This window comes from Carcharhinus amblyrhynchos, chromosome 5, assembly GCF_965287045.1.
Source record: "Carcharhinus amblyrhynchos chromosome 5, sCarAmb.v2.hapA, whole genome shotgun sequence".
Lineage (NCBI taxonomy): Eukaryota > Metazoa > Chordata > Chondrichthyes > Carcharhiniformes > Carcharhinidae > Carcharhinus > Carcharhinus amblyrhynchos.
Window position 1 is genome coordinate 70,505,369 of NC_137328.1, and position 13,135 is coordinate 70,518,503.

At 41.9% G+C, this 13,135-nt stretch overlaps 1 protein-coding gene across 2 annotated transcripts in view; it reads right to left on the minus strand.

The window, feature by feature from the left end:
• The window catches only part of dmxl1 (Dmx like 1), a 193,217-nt gene that overhangs the window by 12,163 nt on the left and 167,919 nt on the right, over positions 1-13,135 (minus strand). For both annotated transcript variants that reach the window (XM_080188967.1, XM_080188966.1), the window contains 4 exons: positions 8,726-8,812; positions 7,494-7,615; positions 6,398-6,539; positions 1,528-1,588 (listed from right to left, as the gene is read on the minus strand). In XM_080188967.1, coding sequence (XP_080045093.1) covers positions 1,528-1,588; positions 6,398-6,539; positions 7,494-7,615; positions 8,726-8,812 — 412 coding nt within the window. The remainder of the gene's footprint in view (positions 1-1,527; positions 1,589-6,397; positions 6,540-7,493; positions 7,616-8,725; positions 8,813-13,135) is intronic.

The following is a 13,135-nucleotide window of genomic DNA, read 5'->3' on the forward strand; positions in this document are numbered from 1 at the left end:
GATTCAGAGTCCTTCTTTACTGTGTATATCTTCCTGCCACTAAATAGCATGGTCAATAACTCAGTACTTTCAAAATACAAACATGCAATATACTGCAGATGCTGGAAATCTGAAATAAACAGAAAATGCTGGAAGAAAACTGGTATCATCTTAGGAGAGAAAGATACAGAGGCCAAATGTTCCCATGTTTAGCTTGCGAATTCTGGACAGAAATCTGCATTGTGGGTAAGGATCCTGTGGAAGTCCTCACACACGTATGCTTTGATTGCCCAGGAAGCTTGAACTTCCAAAATGCTGATTTTTGCTGCTCAAGTCCCTCTGGGCTCCAACATCTAGCTCAGGGTCACAGGCACGAGCCAGACACAAATGAACTCAGCACCAGAACCTACTCCAAACCAAACAGACTAACCCCCAAATAGAAAACCACAGAATCCAACCCAATTTAGCCTTCCAAACTGCCTACTCACCCCAACCTGACCAGATTATCATTGCCTCCCCCTGACCAACTGGACTATCAACCCAGCAGCATGGTGGCACAGTGGTTAGCAATGCTGCCTCACAGCACCAGGAACCCTTCTAGTCTCAGGTAGTTGTCTGTGTGGAGCTCAAATGTTCTCCCCATGTCTATCTGGGTTTCCCCCAGGTGCTCCAGTTTCCTCCTGCGGTCCAAAAACGTGTAAGTTAGTGGATTAGCCACGGTAAATGTGTGGGGTTACGGGGACGGGGTGGGGGACAAGGCGTGGGTGAAACACTCTGTCAGACAGCCGGTGCAGACCCAATGAGCTGATTGGCGTCCTCTGCACTGTAGGAATTCAATGAACCCTAACGACCTGGCCAGCACTCAACCCAACCAAACCCGACTCACTCTTCTTCTACCAATCCTCCGATCCAGCTAAAACTCCTGACCTGGACCTCTATTCTACCAAACCCCCGACCTGAATCCCTTCCCCACCCATCCAACCACCCACCCCAAAATCATCCTTTCACCAACTCAAACTCTTTGATTAAAGGACTTGAGACCGATAAAGCTCACCTGAAAATGGCAGCTGGTACTACAAAAATTGGGCATATCCTCTCTTTACTTTGATTCTCCTGTGCTAGTTGGGCTTACCCTGCAGAGGTTATGCTAGCCCCATTTCTGTTTTGCCTGGGATCAGAAGGCTGAAAATGGTTAGTTTTGTCAGAGTGTGGAAAACGTTGTAAGCAGTGGTAAGATCTGGGTCAGAGTTAATATCTCATATCATGAACATTTATCAAAACCTGAAGATTCCAGATGCTGCCAGACCTGCTGTGCATTTCCAGCATTTTCTGTGTTTTAAACGAGACTTCACACCAACTTGCTGATTTTTCAAAGCATTTCTCATGATCTCAAATTTTAAGCTTAACTGCTGCAGAAAACACGTAAACTTAATCATGCTGTGCAACTCATGTTAACAGAAAGTAGCTCGGTAACAAAACGTTATCACACTACAATTGGCTCCTGACCATCAAAACATATAGTGTCAAACATTTTGCAAGTACACTCACAGTAAGGTAGTGTTGGATGTGAAGCCATCCTCCTGGCATTATTCATATTCCTCTTGATCATCTGCAGTGAACAGTATATGTTGTTAAATTGTAATGTATATAGCAACTTTTAATTCTACTTTAAATCTTTTTGGTGCCCAGCAAATATGAGCATGTTAAAGATACCAAATTTGACTGCCCAATTCAAAAAGCCTACCACTGCATTAAACATGAAGATATCGACCAAAAACCTCCAAATGAGACTCTGTATATGTATTTTTCTTTGGAAGATAAGCTTCAAGAAGATTTCTCTGTACTATAGACATGTCCCAAGTTGTATCTGTCCAAATGTTTTACTGTCTTAAGTGAAAGATACACAACATATGGGATCCTTGCATACAACATATGCGGTCTTTATTTCTAGGACATAGAATATAAGTTAATGAGGCATTATCAGTGAGTTCTGTGGAGCTCGTATACAGTTGATGCAATCCAATATTCCGCTTCTAGCATTTTGAATGGCATTTCTTCAAAAGAACTCAGTCCCAGCACATATAAATATAATTTCCATGTAATTTCAATATCATTAGCAGGCCCGGCACCGAAGTACCCAGGATCACTATAGCTCCCCACTTGTGGGGCAATCAGGGCCCCCCTAAGAGGGTTGGATGTGGGGGGGGGAGATGTCCACTGAGCTTTGGCACTGCCAGCCTTGGCCCCCAGGGCCTAACTGGGAGTGGGGGAGGCCTACTGCCATTCTGCAGTTAGGATCGATTTGGGGGGAGGGAGAAAAGATGGTGGCCAGTGATTGGGACTGGTCGTATCTTTAGTAGTTGGGGGGGGGGGGGGGGGGGAGGAGGAGGAGGAGGTGGTGGGGGGTGGGGGTTTTGGTGCTGGGGGATGGGGAACGGTCGAGGCTGGGCCCTGGCCTGCTTAGAAGGCCAGCGATCGGTCTGGCCAGTAATCAGGAGGACAGCAGACAGGGGCCGTGTGCGTTGGCTGATCTCAGCGCTAACACATTGGTGCATGCGTAGTGGCCCACTCAGCACTATGAGTGCCGGTCTCCCCAACAGGACTAGACCCCGGCCTCTAATTTTTTAACAGCACTTACGCTGAGGCACTCAGCAGTGCACGGAGTTTGGGAGATTCTTCCCTAAACTCCCACTCAAAAAAACTAGCATGATTTACTCGAGTTTTCATGCTAGTTTGACGCTTAGGACTGTACTATAGGCCGCCCGATAGCCCGTGGGCAGTGGAAGAGGGTACATGTAGGGACATTGTGGATAAGTGTAGGAAGAACAGGGTTGCTGTAGTGGGAGATTTTAATCTCCCTGGGGTGGATTGGAAGGTGCCTAGAGCTGGGGGTCGGACGGGGAGGAATTCGTAAGATGTGTGTTGGAAGGGTCCTTGCAGCAGTATGTAGATAGCCTGACTAGAGAGGGAGCTATACTGGATTTAGTTCTGGGCAATGAGCCGGGTCAGGTGGTTGAGATTGCGGTAGGCGAACATGTGGCTAATAGTGACCACAACTCTGTCTATTTTAGGATACGAATGGAAAAAGATGAGAACTGTCCTAAGGGGAGGGTGCTAAATTGGGGGAAGGCTAGATACAGCTAGATTAGACAGGAGCTTAGGGATACAGACTGGGATAGGCTGTTGGAAGGCAAGACCACGTTAGGCATGTGGGAGTCTTTCAAGGGAAAGCGGCAATGGGTGCAGGAAAGGCATGTGCCAGTTAGAAGAAAGGATGGGAAAGGTAGGATTAGAGAGCCATGGATTACTAGAGATATAGAAGACCTGGTTAGGAAGAAATGAAAGGTGTATGTCAGGTCTAAACAGCTGGGAACGGAGAGAATGTTGGAGGAATACAGAGAGAGTAGGAGGGATCTCAAACGGGGAGTTATATGATAAAGGGTAAGCCCGTAAGGAGTATAGAATCGCAGCGAGACCTGGGGGTGCAAGTGCACAAGTCTTTGAAGGTGGCAGTGCAAGTGGAGAGTGTGGTGAAGAAAGCCTACGGTATGTTAGCCTTTATAGGAAGGGGTATAGAATATAAGAGCTGGAGTCTAATGTTGCAGTTGTACAGAACATTGGTTAGGCCGCACTTAGAGTACTGCGTCCAGTTCTGGTCGCCTTACTACCGGGAGGACGTGGACACTCTGGAGAGAGTGCAGAGGTGGTTTACCAGGATGTTGCCTGGTATGGAAGGACTGGGGTATGAGGAAAGATTGAAGAAATTGGGGCTCTTTTCCCTTGAAAGACGCCGACTGAGGGGGGATGTAATAGAGGTATATAAGATTATGAAGGGTATAGATAGAGTAAACAGAGGTAAGCTATTTCCTATGATAGAGACACATAGGACAAGGGGCCATGGGCTTAAGGTGAGGGGGGAGAGGTACAACACAGATATTAGAGGGAGGTGCGAAAAACAGAGGGTAGTGGGGGTATGGAATGCTCTGCCAAGTAAGGTGGTGGAGGCAAACACACGAGTCATTTAAGAGTAACTTAGACAGGCACATAAGTGGGTTGGAGATGGGTGGATATAGGAGATTGTTCTAAATAAGGGTCATTTGCATTGGGGCATCCCTGGTAAGGTAAATGGATATGGTACAATAATAATGTTTTTTTTTTCCTTTTCATTCACAGGTTTTAAGTTGGTCTGTCTTGTGTCCGAGGGGCATACACGCGATGGGTCGTACTGGGGCTGCTCTTGGTTGTTCGAGATTGGTCTAGTGCTTCATGTCGTTAGTGTGTGCCTAAACTGGACCAGATACTGGGCAAGACGACAGCTCAGTGACTATCACTGATTGCTGTGCAGACACATGGATTTGGGCCAGTGTCTGTGGGAGTTTGCGCATTCTCCCCGTGCTTGCGTGGGTTTTCTCCGGGTGCTCCGGTTTCCTCCCACACCCCAAAGATGTGCTGTTAGGCTGATTGGCAGTAATAAATTGTCCCTAAATCAGTTTCCCTCAATGTGGATGGCCATAAAACATTAGACAAGGGTCGTGGGTGGAGAGGAGGACTGCTGGTGTTGAGATGGCGGCGCAGGCTCGTTGGGCCGAAGGGCCTGTTTCCCGGGCTGTTTTTGTTCTTTGTTGTTCTTAGAATTGTTTTGGGAGAATTACCACCATTTTACACAAAACACTTCGACCGAAAGATTTAGTATAACGTTTTAACAATTATGCACTGGGACACAAGTTTCATAAACAGGAGACTGAATGGGATATTGATGCTTTAGAATATAACATATGGTCCATCCATGAGGGAGGACTTTATAATTCATCATTTATGGCTTCACCTTCAAACATAGGATAATCACATTAAAGTGTTTCTTTCACAGTATCATTAATTTTTGGTACTCTACAGACCATTTTAAACTAACATAGGCCATGTACATTTGTGTATATGTTGAAATGCTAGCGAACACCTTTCGATCTAAAAAGTGCCCGGACTACTTCAAGTTACAGTGGAAAGGAATAATATCATAAATTTGTGCATTAAGCTAAGCAAGCAGTTTCATGTTGCTTTTTGCAGAGGCAATGCAAGTGGTACTTCCTGCTAACAGGATACTGTTGTCAGTCCAGAAACACAGCTGATTGACATTATGTATGAATCTCAGTGCTGATGCAATGCAGGTATGTAGGTTATACATCCCAGCAAGTGGCTGATTGAATCAAACACTTCCTCAAGGACAAGACTATCTTTCCTTAGGTAATGATATTAGAACTATACACAGCACTTCAGATGTGGCTTCACCAATTCCCTGTATAATTGTAGGAAGATAATCGACTATTACACACTTTGTAATAAAAGCTAAGATGGTATTCTTTCTAACTACTTGCTGCACCTGTGTGTAAACTTGTAATGATGCATGTACAAGGACATCCAGTTACTTTTGAATGAATTCATTTCCCAATCTTACAAATAAAAAAAATTGTCTTGTATTTTTTATATCAAATTGAATATCTTCAACCTTGCCAGATATCATTCAATTGGTTATGTTTTTGTCCATTCATCAACGTTTCTATATCCCTCTGTAGCCTATTTATCCCTCTCCTCATTGTCTATTTTCCCACTTAATTTTATATCATCAAACTTGGATACTTTACATTCAGTCCTTTCATCTAAGTCATTAAAACAGATTGTAATTTGCTGAAGCCCAAACAGTAATCCTTGCAATACTTCACCAGTTACTGCCTGCCAACCTAAAAAATATTCCTACACTCTGACTTCTGTCTATTAAACAATCTTCAATCCATGCTAATATATTACTTCCAACCCCATGGGGCCTAATTTTCTGTAATAATCTCCTGCATGCTACATTATCAAATGCTTTCTGAAAATCCAAATACACTGCATCTACTGCTTTTTTTCTGTACCCACCCTTATTAGGTACACCCTCAAAAAACTAGCAATAAATTTGTCAAACATGATTTCTCTTTCACAAAGGGACATAAATTCTGATAATTATATTTTGATTTTCTAATTACCTTGTTACCACATCACAAACAACAGGTCCTAGTATTTTGCCCACTGCTGATGCTAAGAAACTGGCCTGTAGTTCCCCATTTCCTCCTTTCTTAAATAGAGTATTATGTTTGCTATCTTATAATCCTCGGGAACTGCATTAAAGTCTAAGGAGTCCTGGAAGATCAAAATCAATGGAATTTGAAAGCTGAAGCTAATGTTTGTGGAAAAGTACTAATTTTTCTCATTGTTGTATCAATTATTTGATGTTATATTAATATCAGTTTGAGTAGAAATGCTATTTAGAACATAGAACACTACAGCACAAACAGGCCCTTCGGCCCACAAGTTGCGCCAAAAAAGTATTTCGGCGAAAAAGAAAAAGTATTTCTTTAAGAAATTTTCTTGAAATGTTTACACTCACCACAGATGCCCCTCGGCCAGTCTGCATGCTGCCCAACCATGGCATATTTATTGGTGTGCCAGGAACACTGGGTGTATAAGGTGTGCTGCACTGTAAATCACCAAAATCGTCTCTAGCATGGACTACCAGAAACTCATCTGATCTATGAAGAAACATTAGAAAATTGGAAAAACTAAGCCAGAGATAAAATATTTCATAACCAGCATTGCATCTTTACAGGCAAATTCTAATATTTAAATTTTCTCAATTTTTCAAAGGAAGTCACTCATGTTGTTTCAAAGGAAGTCACCGTACTGTTCCACACGTGTTAGCAGCGAGCTCAATCTTCATGCTCATGGAGATTCCCATTAAATAACCATTAAATGTTAACAAGTCATTTTACCAGTGGAAGCATAAAGAATCAATTCTTCAAAGGACATCATATGCACACTTTTCAACAGACAGAATTTCCTCATCATGTGTTACTTCCTTCAATCATATCCACGTTTGTCAGTGTTCAAGAATCTTTGGGTGACAATTGGGAGTTTCTTTTATTGGTATTGGATCCATCATGTTTGAAAACACATCATCTATCACACAGCTAATTGGGCAACTAGATCATTAAGTGAACTTTTCAGAACCAGCTCTGAGAAAAATTCTGTTTTAATATTTCCAAATATCTTTGTTCAAAGGGTAAAAGTCACATTGGAAGAAAATATTTCTGTGCATTGTTGGGGCTGTATAAATCCACAGTTCTGGATGCTTCAACAACTTTACTATTTCAGTCCCAATACCACCAAATGTCAATAGTATATAGACAAATGGTTTAAAAATCATCAAAAATCTCACTTGTTTTTAGAAGGATATTATTAACAATGACTAGGCATATCTACAGTAGCTCCAGTGAAAACACAGTGATTTAGCTTCTTATTTTACAAGTGACAAGTGACACCTTTTTGTCAAGCTGAGAATGGTCTTATTTAGGAAATTCCAAACTAGAAGTAAAACAATCACTGAAGGATAATGCATGCTACTAGAAATTTAGATGACTATATAAAGACTATTTCAAACGACATGGTGTTCTCAATTACATCAAATTGACGCTCATTATACGTACCCTTTTGGTTCGAGTTCAAATTCATCTTCAACCCAAGTGTAGATCTGGGTAGCCAGGATAGCAGACACATCTAACTCTTGGATATCATGACTTGTGGCTATGGCAACACAGTTCCGATTAGCCTAAAAAACATTAACAAAGCAGAGTTATGTCAAAATGTGGTGTTGAAAGGTGACAAAAATTAAATTGTCTGCACTATAAAATGTTGTCCCCCTTGTACAGTAGTAACAGTATTTCATTAGATGCACGGTTCATTATATTTTTGAAACCAGTATTTATTAGTTGAGAGGCACACTGTTTTATGCGATAACAATAAACAATAATCTCTCCCTCAATGTCAACAAAATGTAAGAGAAAGTTACTGACTTCAGGAAGCATAGTGGAGGATATGCCCCTGTCTACCTCAATGGGGACGAAATGGAAATAGATGACACCTTCAAGTTTCTAGGGGCAGGATTGTACAGGTTCACTTGAGTGAAGCCAGAAATTCCCACCTGAGGTCAACGGACATTTCATTGTCCACCACTCACTTGCTCCAATTCCATGGCAGAAGATGCGGTGGAATTCCAGCATAGGTTCCAGATCATCAACAACTTGTCCTGGTCCCTCGATGCTGATGCTATAGTTAAGAAAATCCACTAACGCCTCTACTTTCTCAGCAGACTAAGAAAATTTGGCATGTCCGATACATCTATTACTAACCTTTACAGATGCACCATAAAAAATATTCTTTCTGGTTGTATCACACCTTGGCTCTTGCTCTGTCCAAGACCACAAGAAACCACAGAGGGTGGTGAATGAAGCCCAGTCCATCATGCAAACTAGCCTCCCATCCATTGACTCTGTCTACACTTCCCACTGCCTCAGAAAAGCAGCAGCGTAAACAAGGACTCCACGCACCCAGGACATATTTTCTTCCACCTTCTTCCATCAAGAAAAAGACACAAAATTCTCAGCTAATCGACTCCAGAACAGCTTCTTCCCTGCTGCCATCAGACTTTTGAATGGACCTATCTTGTATTAAGTTGATCCTTCTCAATACCCTAGCTATGACTGTAAAACTACATTCTGCACCCTCTCCTTTTCTTCTCTATGTACGGTATGCTTTGTCTGTACAGCAGGCAAGAAACAATTCTTTTCATCGTATCCTAACACATATGGCAATACTAAATCAAATTTTTTCAAAGAAATGAGCAAACTGACGTTTTTGATGAAAATATGCATTCACTCACTTTATTAATTGCAAATGCTGTAATGATGTCAGATTCTTTATGGACAATCCTTGCCCTTCCACCAGGGTAACCAGAATCAGCTTCCACCTTTACAAACCAAAGCAGAAAGAGATCACACAGCGTACAATAACAGTTCAATCTGTTTGCTCATAGTACTGGAGTGTAACTCAATGTTAGAACTGTACAGCAAGAAGTTGCCAACTATTTTTTTTCAGAAATTCACTGTCAGCAATTTTGCATAAGCCAGTACAAGACTAGAGAGGGTTTTAGTACATTAGTTATACCTTCTTGGAATTAAAACAATGTTGTGCAGTTGTAACATCACTATCATACAATCAAATGTCAGACTGTTCAATTCGGCATTTTGGCAAAGTGCTATTTTTCCATTCTGGATTTCAGGTTTGTGCAAGTTTATATTAGCAGTCAACAGTGCCACTATTGTTATTGTAATCAAGAAGCAACTGTTATACCAAAGACTGACAACAATATTTAACAAAATGATTTTACTGAGAAACTACTAATTTAACAAGTAGGTAGGAACAGAAAGCTACTTTCGTACTTCTCACCTGATCCAGTACAATCAGAACCGATCAGATTAACTTGGTACCCTGTAGTATATTCAAATTTTTAAAAATAAATGTACCTTTCATGTGATTAATGCCCCAAAGTTCTTCAAAGAAGGGTGAAAAGTGAAAAAAAAATTGATAAAAGGAAACGCATTGAGCCAGAGAAGACATAATTAAGAGTGACTCCACGCTTGATCAGAAATAAGGTTCTGAACATTGTTTTCAAGGTAGAGAGAGAACTTGAGAGGCAGAAGTTTGGAGTAGAGATGGTATGAGGCTAACTGGCTGATGGGTCCGCTAACAATAACGGAGTGAGGGGAGTAGGAACTATTGATAGGCAGAACACAAACAAAAGTCTGGGACTGGTTGCACGACCGGAGAAAATTGTAATGGTCAAGAGACACAGTGTAGACGAGTGCTAATGAAGGAGTGGATTTATTTTTATTCAAATATAGGATATGTTATGCAGCAATGTCAGTATCTAGTGCCCATTCAAATTGCCTTCAGAAAGGTGGCCATGACTGCCAGCTTGAACTGCTGCAGTCCACGGAAAATGGTTACAGCACAGGAGGCAATATGGCCCAATATATCAATCCTAGTTCTTTGTAAAATACACTTAGCTGATCCCAGTAGCCTACCTTTCAAATGTTCTCTTTTTGGATAATTATCCAAATTCCTTTTGAAAGCATTGACTGAGTCAGCCTTCACCACATTTTCAGGTGGTCCATTCTAAGTCCTAATCATTCATTCCATAAAAAAGATTCTTCCTTTTGTCATAATTACATTTTCCTGTCTGCCAATCACCTTAAAAGTGTCCTCGACTTCTCAATCCTTTCACCAATGGAAACAGTTCCTCCCTATTACGCTGTCCAGACCCATGATTTAGAACTATCAAATCTCCTCTCAATCTTCTTGTTGAAAGCTAATTTTTTTGAATTAATTCGCGACACACAAATGCCACGCAATGACCATCACCAATAAGAGTCACTCTAATCACCGCCCCTTGACATTCAATGGTGTTACCATCACTGAATCCCCCATTGTCAACATCCTTGGGGTTACCATTGACCTGAAACTCAACTGGGCTCACCACATAAACATAATGGCTACAAGGGCCAGGTCAGAGGCTAATAACACAGGAGCGAATAACTCATCTCCTGACTCCACAAAGCCTTTCCACCATCAACAAGGCACAAGTCAGGAGTGTGATGGAATACTTGTCTGAATGGCTGTTGCTCCAACAACACACAAGAAGCTTGACATCATCCAGGACAAAGCAGCCCACTTCACTGGCACCACATCTACAAACATCCACTCCGTCCACCACCGAAGCTCAATGGCAGCACTGTGTACTGTCTACAAGATGCACTGCAGCAATTCACCAAAGATTCTTAGACAGCACCTTCCAAACCCTTCATCACTTGCATCTAGAAGGAACACCACCACCTGCAAGTTCCCCTCCAAGTCACTCACCGTCCTCACTTGGGAATATTTTGTCGTTCTTTCGCTGGGTCAAAATCCTGGAATTCCCTCTCTAAGAGCACATGACTGCAAGATTCAAGATGGTGGCTCACCACCAATTCTCAAGGGCAACTCAGGATGGGCAATAAATGCTGGCCAGCCAGCGATATCCATGAATAAAAAAAATGTGGATGTCACTTGCTAGCCCATTTATTGCTCATTAGGTTAGATTCTCTCTTGTTGGAGATGTCATTGCCTGGCACTTGTGTGGCTTCCACTTACCAGTCCAAGCCTGGATTTTGGCCAAGTTTTGCTGCATTTGTACATGGACTGCATAAGTATCTGAAGAGTCACAAATGGTGATGAACCTTGTGCTGTCATTAGCGAATATCCCACCTTATGATGGAAGGAAAGTCATCAATGGAGCAACTGAAGATAGTTGGGCTTTGGATACTATCCTGTGAAACTTGTGCAGTGATGTCCTGTAACTGAGATGAATGACGTCCAAACACCACAACCATCTTCCTTTGTGCCAGGTATGACTACAACCAGTGGAGGTTTTCCCTGAATTCCCATTGATTGCTATTTTGTTGCTCCTTTATACCAGACTCAACCAAATGTTGCCTTGATATTAAATGCTGTCACACTCACTTCACTTCTGGAATTCAGCTCTTTTGTTCATGTCTGAACCAAGGCTATAATGAGGTCAGGAACTGACTGATCCTGGTGGAATGCAAACTGAGCTTCACAGAGCCAGTTTTGCTAAGCAAATAATACTTCACAGTCTATTCATGACGCTTTTCATAACTTCAGTGATGATCGAGAGTAGACAAATGAGTTGGTAATTGGTCAGGTTGGATTTGTCATACTTTTTATGTACAGGACAAATGAGGACAATTGCCCACATGGTCAGGTAGATGCCAGTGTTGTAGTTCTCCTGGAACGGCTTGACTATGGCTGTGGTAAGTTCTGGAGCACAAGTCTTCAGTATTATTACCTGAATGTTGTCAAGACTTTTGAAATATCCAGTGCCATTGTTTGTTTTTTCGTATTACATGTAATGAAGCAAATATACTGAAGACTGGCATCTGTGATAATGGGTCCTCTGGAGCAGACCAAAATCGATCATTCACTTGACACATCTGGCTGAAGATTGTTATGTATGCTTCAGCCATATCTTTTGTACTGATGTGCTGGACTACTCCATCATCGAGGATAGGGATATTTGTGAAACTTCCTCCTTCAGTGAATTGTTTCTTTGTCCACCATCATTCACAGGTGGATGTGGCAGGGCTGCAGAGCTTAGATCTGATCCGCTGGTTGTGAACTGCTTAGCTCTGTCTATCACTTACTACTTATGCTATTTGGCATGCAGATAGCCCTGTGACACAGTTTTATCAGGTTGACATTTTTATGCATGACAGGTGTTGCTTCGGGATACCCTCCTCTGCTCTTCAATAAACCAGGGTTGAGCCTCTGGCTTGGTGGTACCGGTAGAATAGAGGATACACCAGGACATAAATTGCGGTTGAGTACAATTCTGCTGCTGTTGATAGCCCACAATATCACATCGGTGCCCAGTTTCAAGTTGCTAGATCTGTTTGAAGTCTAGCCTATTTAGTATGGTGGTAATGCTGCACAACACGAATAGCTTTAGCTTCACCAATTTATCCATACAACTGAAGTCACTTAATCCTGGAAGCATCCTCATGATTCTTTTCTGCACCCTTTCCACTACCATGCAATGTTAATGAAAGCCTATTTGTGAAACAAGTAAACTTAAACCCATACATCCTCTTCAAGCAATGCTCAAAAATGGACTCAATATTCCAACTGAGGCTTGACCAGTGTTGTTTATTAGGTTTATCATAACTTCCTTGTTTTTGAACTCCATGTCCCTATTTACAAAGTCCAAGATCCTGGATGCCCAATTAATCTCTTATGCAACCGGTTCCGCCACCTTCAACAATTTGTGCATATAAACATCTGCATTCCCTTTCAGAATTGTATCCTTTAGTTTACATTGTCTCTCCTAATGCTTCCTTGCAAGATGTATCACTTTGCACTTCTGCATTAAGTTTCACCTGCCACGTGCCCATCAATTCCAGGAGCTGACTTCTTGATGTCTATCACTATCCTCCTCAAAGTTCACAATAGGTCCAAATGTATTTGCAAGTTTTGAAATTGTGCCCTGCCGTTCAAATCTAGGTCATTAATTTCAATCAAGGGAAGTGGGGTCCGAATATCGGCTTCTGGGAAACTCCACTGTTATACCTTCTTCCAATCCAAAAAGAACTTCTCCACTACTCTCTGTTCCCTGTCCCTCAACTTACTTTGCATTCATGCTGCCATTGGTTGTTCTATTCAACTTTGCTGATGAATT